Source organism: Synchiropus splendidus, chromosome 17 (assembly GCF_027744825.2).
Source record: "Synchiropus splendidus isolate RoL2022-P1 chromosome 17, RoL_Sspl_1.0, whole genome shotgun sequence".
Classification (NCBI taxonomy): domain Eukaryota; kingdom Metazoa; phylum Chordata; class Actinopteri; order Syngnathiformes; family Callionymidae; genus Synchiropus; species Synchiropus splendidus.
Window position 1 is genome coordinate 2,983,019 of NC_071350.1, and position 11,134 is coordinate 2,994,152.

The 11,134-nt window shown below is 42.4% G+C and overlaps 1 protein-coding gene across 3 annotated transcripts; it reads left to right on the forward strand.

The window, feature by feature from the left end:
- The first annotated feature begins 20 nt into the window (after positions 1 to 20).
- Positions 21 to 10,777, forward strand: nufip2 (nuclear FMR1 interacting protein 2). Of its 3 annotated transcripts, none has more exons than XM_053846340.1 (5): positions 21 to 145; positions 312 to 398; positions 2,577 to 4,187; positions 4,285 to 4,317; positions 5,217 to 10,777. In XM_053846340.1, exons 2-5 carry the CDS (start codon positions 377 to 379, stop codon positions 5,267 to 5,269), a joined length of 1,719 nt encoding a protein of 572 aa, XP_053702315.1. In that variant the 5' UTR covers positions 21 to 145; positions 312 to 376; the 3' UTR covers positions 5,270 to 10,777. The 3 variants fall into 3 exon arrangements, with proteins under 3 accessions (XP_053702315.1, XP_053702313.1, XP_053702314.1); XM_053846338.1 differs by lacking the exon at positions 21 to 145 and adding an exon at positions 464 to 785 and having other exon boundaries at positions 330 to 398; XM_053846339.1 differs by lacking the exons at positions 21 to 145; positions 312 to 398 and adding an exon at positions 419 to 785.
- Positions 10,778 to 11,134: the final 357 nt, after the last annotated feature.

Below are 11,134 nucleotides of genomic sequence, written 5' to 3' on the forward strand. Positions count from 1 at the left end.
TTTCCTTTGATCTGTGACGTCTGTCATTTCACTCTTAATAAACGCAAAAAAATAGTGCCAGGGTCTTGCGTGGCCTTTTGTTTGTCTCTTTTCAAGCAGCTTTTGAAGCATCAGGAGTGGTTGCACATCCGTCTCGCTCGACAAGGTGTGTTTCAATACCATGCGATCGAACAATAGTTTAAACTATTTCCCCTAAAATTAACCAACGACAACTTGTATTTTAAGACGTTGTTAACAATATATTTCAGGCAACACATGTTAACGCTGCAAAAGTTTTCACCGAGTGCTAATGCGAGTGACTGGTTTCATAGGTGCCGTTGGGACCCTCCGCCAGTGAGCGTCCACTGGCTGAAGACGTGGCAGCGCCTGCGGTCATATGAGTCCACCCTTCCCCGAACGTGCGTGAAATGTCACCAAAGCTGAGTTGCATTGTGAAAAGTCGTCACTAATCTCTGTCACACAGGCAAAGCATGTTGTGACATACTCTGTGAACAGCCCCGGAGTTGGAATAGAGACGGTGACCACCCAAAAAAGTGTGCCATTTTTAGACGTGTTCTGCTGACGTCTACGTAGCTGAGAATAGCTTCCGCTGTGATTGGACTGTCCTGCACTCACTAGTCCCACATTCTCCACTTCAATGGAGGATCAGCCCAGGGGTCGGGCTCCAGACACAAAATACCACCAGGGCGAGGAAGACAGGGACTCTGCTCAACATAAAACGTGTTCAAAACATGATCAGAGCCACTTCAAGCGCAAGCATCAGAAAGCGCCGAAGAAGAAAAGAGGTACGGAAAAAGTTAGCTCACACGAGCTAGCCTCACTAGGCTAATGTCAACCAGACGATAAGAATTTGCTAACACGACATGGTAAATCGCAAATCCCTACTACTGGTCAGTGATGCAGTTATCGGACAATAAAAACGCATTTACAGTTTGGTATTTAATACGTCCAACTTGGGTTATTCTTGTCGACAGTTATTGATGGTGGGGATTGACCTTGTGCGCCGGCTTTAATGTCCACTTTTCACCTGTCCCGACGCGACGACACGTACTGAAATACCTGCACTGTGAAAACATTTGTCGCGTTGTTTTCTTGGTATGATAATTTCAGCGTTATACATGCTCCACAACGTCCAGTTCGGGAATACGAGCCGGCTCCAGTGGAATGTCCAGAGCTGCCATTTCCTGTCGGCCATGTTAGAGCAGCAGCAGAAGCTAACGCTGACACGTCCGATGTTTTCCTCGGAGTATTTACATGTTTTAAGTAATCGCTGTTCATCTGCGGTATATTGCTTTCTTAATATTGGGATGGAGTGACAGGGATAACTGTGACAGGCATGTGAATGTTGGTACGAGCGGCCGCTGCTGTTAGCATGCTTGGCAGGCCTGTAGCCTGATGACCAGCAGCGGGGCTCAAACATACACCAGAAATCACGCGAAATATGTACATGCAGTTGGTCATTTGTATTGGATGAGAATTGCATTGAGTGATAGGACACTGGATTTTGATGCCTACACTGTCAGCAGATGAAATATAGGGTAATAATCCAACTGTTTTCATCTGACTTGCTGTGTGGCTTGCAAACAAGTGGACATCAAAACACACATTGAAGGGATGTGAGGTTGAGACAGTGGGTGTCAGGTTAAGTGAGAGGTGTCTCCAAGGTTTGTCCAAGTTCCTTGTGCTCGAGAATATTTTGTGTGTGCGCACTGGTTTATTAACATGATGCAAGCTGGTATTCACCAGAGCTGCTGCTTCTGTCATGGATTGAACATCCATGCTGACTCTTGGAGAAGAGTGTTAGGGATGAGGTGGCCTACCTTGTATTTGACAGTGCGTTCTGATGTGATTCTTGCTTCCTGAGATCGCTTTGACCTCACTCTCAGTGTATGGATGCAAAGGCCCTTCGCTCACTCCACTTAGAAAATGTTATCTATATGAAGGTTGGTAAGAAGGAAAAGACATTTTTTTTGTTTGTTATGATATGGCTGTGACCTCTGATTCATATTCATACAATTTACATGAAACTTGACTTTGAAACAGGATTAACAGCAAAAACATTGAGGTGAAGGAATGCCGTTTGTTGTTATCAGAAACGTTTAGGGCTGCTGCAGTCACAGACTATCTTAATGATTAGTGAACTTGTAGTCACGCAATATGGACAGCCTGTCGTACACACATACAGACTTGTGTGATCATGCAGTTATAAGAAAACAGAAAAATTAAAACTCCAACTTTATAACTGTCGTAGTCACGACTATCTTAATGATTAGCCGACTTGTCATACGTGTACAACGTCCCATGATGAACATGCGGGTCATCTAATTGTACTGCTTTCAATAGTAAACACTTCTATAGTATTAAGTGCTGTTTAGAAACTCAATAGCCTCAGCAGTTGGCAACTTATCGATTAGTTGGCGACTTAGTTGATTTATAGTTGACAATGCTGACTGGTTGTAACCCTGGCTCACTTTCGATGTGCTATTATTTTAAGTGTGTGATGAGAACCATATAATAGAAAGTTGTTTTAAAAATGACCTTGTTGCCACACAAATTGACATAATATATCTTTTCAGGCAGTAAAGAACTGATCCTCAACAAAGACGAGGAAGAGACTTCACACTTGCCCGACACCACTGGTGTTCCTCTCAACAGCAGTTTTAATGGATGCATTAGTGATACCAATGTGAAGTCCAAGTCTCAGACGCTGGTCACTGCGGTTTCAAAAACTACCACCAAAAGGCTGGAGTTCAAAAAGAATATGGACCTTAAACATGACAAGGAAAAGGCCCTGGATGTCATTCATCATGAGGGTCAACCTTTGGACAAGAAAGACTCTGTTTTGCAAAATGGCATCGCTCACTGTGGCTTAATTACTAATGGCTATTCAAGTAAGGACAACGATGGCAGCGGCTCTGAAGGTGGATATACTACTCCAAAGAAACGCAAGGCCAGATGCAACAACAAAAGCTCAGATAATGTGAATAGAGAGAAGAAGAAAGACATGCACCGGAGCAACACAGCAGAGGCTTTGGAGAACACTGAGAAGGGAGTGACTTCTAGACTTGATGGCCACAAAGCAACCCATAAACTAGAGTCCCAGCCAGCAGCGAAACGGGCTGTTGCTTCAGAGGCTTCAGCTGGAGATTCTCAGAGGAAGAACTCTGACAGCAAAGCTGTTGGCACCTTTTCTAAAAAGACTGAAGAGCGGCAAAAGGCCAAGCTGTGTTCCCCTTCTAATGAGGACTCCTGGACTTTATTCAAGCCCCCTCCTGTATTTCCTGTGGACAATAGCAGTGCTAAAATAGTTCCCAAGATAAGTTATGCAAGTAAAGTAAAAGAAAACCTCAATAAAGTAGTTCAAAGTGGAGGAGAGGCACCTCCTCCCACCGTGAGACCGTCACAGGTCCCCATGTCTGCTATGAAAACTATCACCTCAGCTAGCTTTACTAATGGTCCCGTTTCTGGAAATGGAACTGGCTGCCCATCTGTGGGAACTTTCTTTGCCCATGCGGCTGGTAGTGTTCCACAAGACCAAGCTCTCCCATGTGGCGAGAATGTAGCATCTCCATTGGAAAGCAACTGTAGCTTTACAAACAGTCCTGTAGATGGAGACGCATACGAGTTGAGGAAGTGTACTCTTTTAATTTACCCTTTAAATATGCAACCTGTGCTCCCTAGTGCTCGTCATCTCGACCCACCAGACGCCCAGACAAATCACAAAACCCTGGGCGATATCTTCCAGAATCAGTGGGGGCTTTCTTTCATAAATGAGCCAAACCTGACTACAGAAGAGGGGAGCGGTCCAGCACCCGCAGAGGACAAGTCTACCATGGTCAAGCCTCAGTGTCAGCTTGTCAGCGCCCCATCCTTTCTAGAGCCAGGCATGTTCATAAAAGACTCGGAGAGAAGGACTTGCAGCCCTCTGCTGGATGTTTGCTCTTCAGTTTGTGATGAGGAAAACAAGCTGCAATTGTGTGGTCAGGATGGAGTCAAAGTGGAGGGCAAGAGTTCAGGGTCTGCTGTGTCCTGTCCTAGCAAGGACCATGGTGCTATGCCTGCACAGGGCCACACAACCACTGTGTTGTTTGGCTCTTCTAAAGAGCAGGTCTTCTCTAAAGACATTGGCAGAAGGCGTAGCTGGGGCTCATTTGATGTTAAAGCTGCTGTTGCTTATCACACTAAAGGTGATTTTCCTTCTTTTTATTGTTATAACATCAAGAAATTCCAGTATTTACCAAGCACTATTCAAAGGATGAACTAATTTGTGTTTTTCCTGTGCAGAAATGGAATTCCTGTTCAACTTGCAAAAACGAGGTAACTTCCATTTTTTTTTTTGTGTTGAGACTATTTTCTATCATTTAATGTGTCTATCGCTTCACTTTCAATGAGAGCCAGAACCAGCTGTGCCATTTCATTTAAGATATTGATAAATGAAGTTTTTGGTGCCCATATTCGTGTGCATCTGGAAGGTGGTTATCAAATCATGTAAAAAAAAATATGACTGTAGAATTCGCTTTTTGGCTGTACGAGTACTGACAATTGAGTACTTGCCCAGTACTTAACAATACCATTACAACCATTTTAAATGATGCTTATATATATAAAAAAGGACAAACATGACACCACTGATTTCACTTTGATTTCAACTTCAGCCTGGGCAATCTATGCATATGTTGATGTAATCTATGCATATGCTGGTACTGCTTACTGGTTTAGTTATACAGTGTTCCCTCGTTGGTTGCGGGGGTTACATTCTAGGACCACATGTGATAGTTGAAGCAACGTAATGGTAGCAACACCATAATGTAGCATGAGTTAGTGTGGTGTGGCGTAGATAATCAGAGTCTCTGTAACTACGAATAACTACTACTAAATCTTAATTGAGCGTTTCTTGAATGAACTACGTTCACCTATCCGAGTTGTTTGTCTCATGGCAGAGCTGGTGCGAGTCACGAAAAAAAACCTGTGACTGTCACTAAATCCACTGAATATAGCGAACATTCTAGTAGGTATCGGGTGCTGTCATGAGCGAGTACTTGACAAGTATGACTACAGCGAATAGGCCAGTGTTGGGACATCTCTGTCCAAATGTGGTTGACAACTGAATACATGTAAGCTTTGTTTTATCTTACAATGCAGCATTGCATGTTTTACATACCCTTGTGTGTATATTATATTCTTACTCTCTTTTTATTCCTGTCTTTTTGTTGCAGATCCCAAAAAAGTAGTGATTTATGACCTGACCGTGGACGGACCTGCTCAGTGACATCAGTCCTGGGCACCACGGTGAATCTCCTTGGACATCCTAAACCTTGTTGGAGTGACAACTGTGAAAACATTGATTAGTTTGGCATGCTGGATTTCTTTCAGTATCTCTGGTGGAATAGCAGACTTCTTTCTGGGGAACCATACAGACACACACACACACACACACACACACACACACACACACACACACACACATACATACACACATACACACACACACACGGACATGCTCACACTTGGGACAGATGTTAAAGGCGTTGATCGGTGCCTCTTCTCTACGACGGACACGTGTGAGTGTGTGCTGATGGTTTGTCCCTTCGATTCGAATGAACGACGTTGAGCAACAGCGGGTGTTACTGTCGCACCTCCGAAGCCTTTAACTTGTCGAACTGTTGCAGCCGCCAGTCAAGATGGCGATCACGCCTCAGCCGTTTCATTTTTTTAGTTCAATGATTTTTTTCTGTGTTTTTTTTTTCTCCATGTGCAGGTTTGAGAAATCAGACTGTAAATGAAGTGGGCAGGAAGTGAGAACCTTGTCTTATGATGGAATCAGAGCCCCCAAATTAATGAAAAGCTTGATTTTTATTTTTCTCTTTTCATGTTATGTGACTGAAGATGAGTGTTATGTGCACTGCAGTAGCCCCCCCTCCACCCTGCAGAACAGGTACATCAAGTGCTCATTTTGAAGGAGAATCCCACCCCTTCACAACTTAAGATTCACTAGATATCGGAGTATGAAACAAGTCTTCTCATTCACAACCTGTTAAAATGCTTTTTTATGATGTTGGTGGCCATGCCACAGCTCACCCTGTCCCCGTCCATGCAGCTGCGTTCGTACATGCTCAGAGATGAAGCCCCACAGTTAAACAAAAGATAAAATGAAAGTATTGTTTTTGTTTAAAAGGGACAAACATCTTGACCAATCTGGTGCCGAATCTGTTTCTTTGTGTGATTCTCTATGTGAAAGCAATACCTAGTTTTAGGTATTCAGAATGTACGTATGAGGAGCTTTTTGTTTTTATTTTCCCATCGAAAGGGGACTGATATTAGTGTGTGTGCTCAAATGACCTAATTGTGTGTTTTTGTAAATGTGTTCCTAATTTGCTTCTTGTTTCTTTTAACAGTTAATCATCCATTGTCGCTTCCTAGCTTAACATTTGTAAGTCTGTTGACTGTAAGGAGTGATTGTGGTGGTAGGGCTGCACAATATCAGAAGAGCGTGCTACTCACGGTTCACTACATTTTTGTTCATTTCAAATGTTCTGGACATTTTCTGCACCGGTTTACTCCTTTTCAACTGCCTAAACATTGGCACGAGGTCTGTGGTGTTCAAGCAATAGCTGTTGGTAGTGCTGTGGATCAAAGACCAATAATCAACCTGTGGCTCGATGTTTACACTCATCCTATCTGCTAGATTAGCACTACTGCTTTGTAAGATGCTTGAGCAAAGTGACATTCTACAATCAAGTGCAAGAAAAACACTGTGTGTTAACGCATGCTGGTCTCACTGGACGCCACTGCAGGCTTCACTTTTGAATATGAAGCGCCATTGTGTGGGAGACAAGCAGACTGATAGGTTTTGATATATTGTGCAGCCCTCATTTGCCGGAAGATTATCTGACAATTGCAATACTTAAAGAAAAGGCCCGATTTGCCACTTTGTCAAAACTATGCTGAAATGTGAAGCTGAGTTTGTGGTGTTTAATGTAATCTTTAAAAAGTCAGTGTGCAATAATGGAAGAGCAAGACTTTCAGTGTTTAGTAGTTAAGCTCCGTTTTCGGTTCCGCAAAAGTGGTCAAAGGGGGTTGTAGTTTGCCAACTTGTGACATCATCCTTGTCACTGTCTCCAAGTCAGTATTCAGCGCTTTCTTTTGCTTGCGAGGATTTGGTTCACATGTAGATGATGAAGCACTTTATGTAGACTTCTACCTTTGAGTTGCTCTAGAGATCTATACGTACTCATGCTCCCTAAAAGATGGCTCTGGGCTGTTACTTCTAGAATATTAAATACATGATAATTCCATGTATCTCAGGTAGTGTTGCTAAAGCCATGTCGAGTAGTCTTGCGTTCTCCCAACCGACCCCAGTCTTGTAATGTTGGTGGGATTGGATGGTGAGTCATGATCTTGCTCAGTTCGGGCTCTAAATCTCTGATGTTGACTCCCCCATTCAAACGTAAGGAGAAGCACATTGTTTTGTCTCCATTAAGTCCTTTAATTTGTTTTGAAACAGTCGATGGTCTTCATGGGGAGTCCAGTTGAGCATTAGACGCCCGTGTGTGTAAAAGAGCGTTAAAGTCAGAGTTGGAGCGTTTTCCAAGTATGCTATTTCCATGTGTCCTGATTAGTTTTTCCCACTGGGACCCTCGCACTCATCCAAGCCAAGAGTTCAGCTGCTCCTTTCTGCTTAATTAAAACAGTTTTATTCGGACAACGGACGTCCGCCACGTGCTAATGAACGAGTGTTCAGTTGGATGAGTGGAGAATCGACGTCGTCTTGGCTGAATTTCTTGGTTTCAAACGCACCAGCTTCACGATTGGGGTTTTGGAGTAGATGAGAGAAACCATTACCTTGTTTATGTGTGTTTGTTTCCTCCTTTAATGGTCGACTATTGTGTGTTAAAAAATCCACCCCAAATCCAAATTTGTTAGAAAATGAAACGAATTTTTTCGTGACAAAAATAACTTCCGTCTGTGCTTTTGCTTTCTCATTGACATGAGGGGGGATGGTACATTAATATACTGGTTACCTTGTACACATCCTCAATTCTAATGATGGTTTCTAATGGACCTCAAACCCCCAATTGTGCTAAAGGTGTGTGTGAATTGTCCATGTGGTGCTTAACTGTCCCGGATGTGTGTGGACATTGACACTAACATGGTGATGTATTTGTCACAGACTGTCTTAACTCTTATCAACATGGACACTTGTTGCGACTACAGAAATTGTGCTTGTGTGCTGTGGTCTGAAACACAGTATTGGGGCCTGAGTGGTGTTTTTGGCTTGCAAAATATGAAGCGGTTTTGATTTTAGATCTAGCTCAGCTCTCACTTTACGTGGAGCTGGTTTGCTCTGTAGAAGATCTGAGAGAGTTAAGACTGTCATTGATGGTGAGCAAATGGCCGTTTTCACTGATTTACTACTGTTGTTCTGACATATCCTTGCTTTTTTTTCATGCCTTAGTTTGAAATCCCATGCTTCCTTGTGTCTAGTGTGCTAACTCAAGTTTCCTCTCACTATGTCCCACGAGTTGTAAGAAGGCTTGCTAGCATCCGTTCCAGCAGCCTACAATGTGTGGTTCTAGTAATCCAAGCCTTTATTTTGACATTGAGCATGTGAAGATGTCACATCTGCACAGTGGCACGACAGTTTACGTGATAACATTGTTTGTTCTCCAGCTTCCTCCCATGATCTCAAAATATTATGTGGATTGTGGAAGATACTTATTTCATGACTGGAGTTGCATCTTTTGCTTGGCTGAAGTTTAGCTATATGTTTATGTCAACTTGGGTTTTAAAGGTGGTATACGTTACTGACTCATTTGAAATTGCTTTTTGTCACCGTTGTTCAATATCACATCATTATTTGAGTGAAGTTGCAATCCGATGCTTTAGACTCTCAGTGGTCTCAGTGGTGCTTAACTGTCAGGCATATGGCAAAACGTCTGCCGTCTTCTGTCACAGCCTTCTGTTTTGTTGGTATCATGCATTTTTAAGACACTTCCACATGCAGCAGGTTTCCTCAAAATGTGTGGAGTATAGCAAGGATGGTGCTAAACATCAGTGAAAACGTGTCATTTGCGCCATCGTCCAATGGTGTCAAAGCCCCGAATTCGGCTTCCGAGTAAATGTGTGTCCTGATGAGCGTTTCATAATCAAGTGGTCAAAACGCCAGAATCTTAAAAGGCTTGAATTTTGAAGAGTTGCATGAATGTTTGATGTACTGCACAGAGCTGCTTCATCCATGTCCCCGTGGCATTGGCTGAGCCGTGTTGGCTGTACAGAGGTTGGGCACTGCTTGTATCTGTAGACGAAACAGGGTGGGGGAAGGGTCCAAGTGGAGTCCCGCCATCCTTTTCTAAAATCAACCCCTCTTCAAGCACTTAGTCCAGCACAAGGCTGTGTTGATTATGCATCAGAGTGAGACGCTGTGTTGTCGTCGCTGGCAAACCAAATAAAACTAGAGCGATGAATCACTGGCTCCAGGTCTCACTCACCTCAAGGCCGCTCCCAAGCTTTCCCAGTTTGTCCGCTCTGGCCTTTTTCTAATTCTTTTGTGAAGTGTGCGCACAAAGCAAGTTCTTCCTGTTATATGCAAGTTGCTGATACTTCAGTGTCCCCACCTCCACATGCAGGGGCGCGTGGGAGCGTGCGTTGTGTTACTCTTTTTTTTTTTTTTCATCTGCTTTTCAGTGCCATTTCTTCACATCTTTCTTTGCAGTGTTTCGATATCTGGAAGTGACGTGACATGAACGGCTGGAAGTGTTCTTGTTCTGTGTGTAGATGTTCGGCTTGTGTTCAAGTTCATTCGAGCTAAAGCCAAAATCAGTTTGAATGGGACGACGTTCTGTCGTGAAGTCGATGTCTGAAGTAGCACATAATGAAACTGAACAAATTTAACATGCTTTTTATTTTTAAGTTTCTTTTGTAATTATAGCATAATTTATATATAGACTTACAAATGAGGGCCGGGGGGCGAAAAAAGATTAAGCTTAAAGATGTTTTTGTTTTAGATGATCTAGTTGTTGATTAATGCTGATGTAGATCTTTCCTCTTTAACATCAGTGTTAATGTATTTAAAAAAAATAATTCCAACTGATTTTATTGTAAAGTTGTTTGAAAAGGCTATAAATCCTTAATTTCTGTAACGCAAAGATCTATCGCTATATATATATTTAAAATGGTCGTGTTTCTCGCGTGAGAAATTAATATGCAGGTGCTTTCGCCAAAGGAACACTACAGTAAGAGCAGCACAAACCATGGTAGATGATGACGGTGAGAGAGGAGACAGAGTCAAACAAACTGCTGCTTCTTTATCCAGTTATCGTTTCCAAATCCTGTTTCACTGACATTGTTCTAGACGATCTAAATACAGAGGGCTCTTTCTCTTGTTTCTGGACTGATTCAACAGTCAAACGTGTCTTAACTGTTTGAGCGCAGAGGTGACGGCGTGTTCCGAAATGTTTGTCATCCTAAAGCTTTTATTTTGTTTACCACTTGAGTCCTCCAGAGGAAGAACGTGAAGAAGCTCCGGGACAGCGTTGCTCTCTGTAATGGTTGGCAGTAGTTTCATGATGTTAAGTGGGCTGTCTGATTTGTTTAATTTTATTTTTTTTGTTGTTGAAATTTTAACAAATCTCACGTTACAATGTTTGTTTTTGTTTTTTTTTGGAAGCATGATAATACCCTCAAAATCCAAAAGATGTAATAGACTCAACGAATTAAAAAAAATCCAGTGTTCACAATTTTAGTTACCATTAAAATTTTAAATTTTATGAAGAATTCAGTGTTTGTCCTTTTTTTAAACTGACCAATGGACCTGAATTATATCACAATGTTCAACAAAGTTCTGTAGCAGCACGTTTGACCGTAACGTTGATGACAAAAGCTTCCTATGCAAACTTGTCTTGTTTGACTAATACACACAAATATCAAACTAAGCTAATGTGCAGCTAATATTTCAGTTACATTTGCAAATGTAACAATTTGTTCATCACAAAACAAAAAACTCACTGTGAACCAGCCACAGACTTGGACACACCCACTCTAGCAACCTGCATATTCACAGGACTTCAGGAAGCACTGCGGAGCCAGATTTAAGGCCCATGTCTGACTTGGATAACAGATGAGCAAACACAGCCAC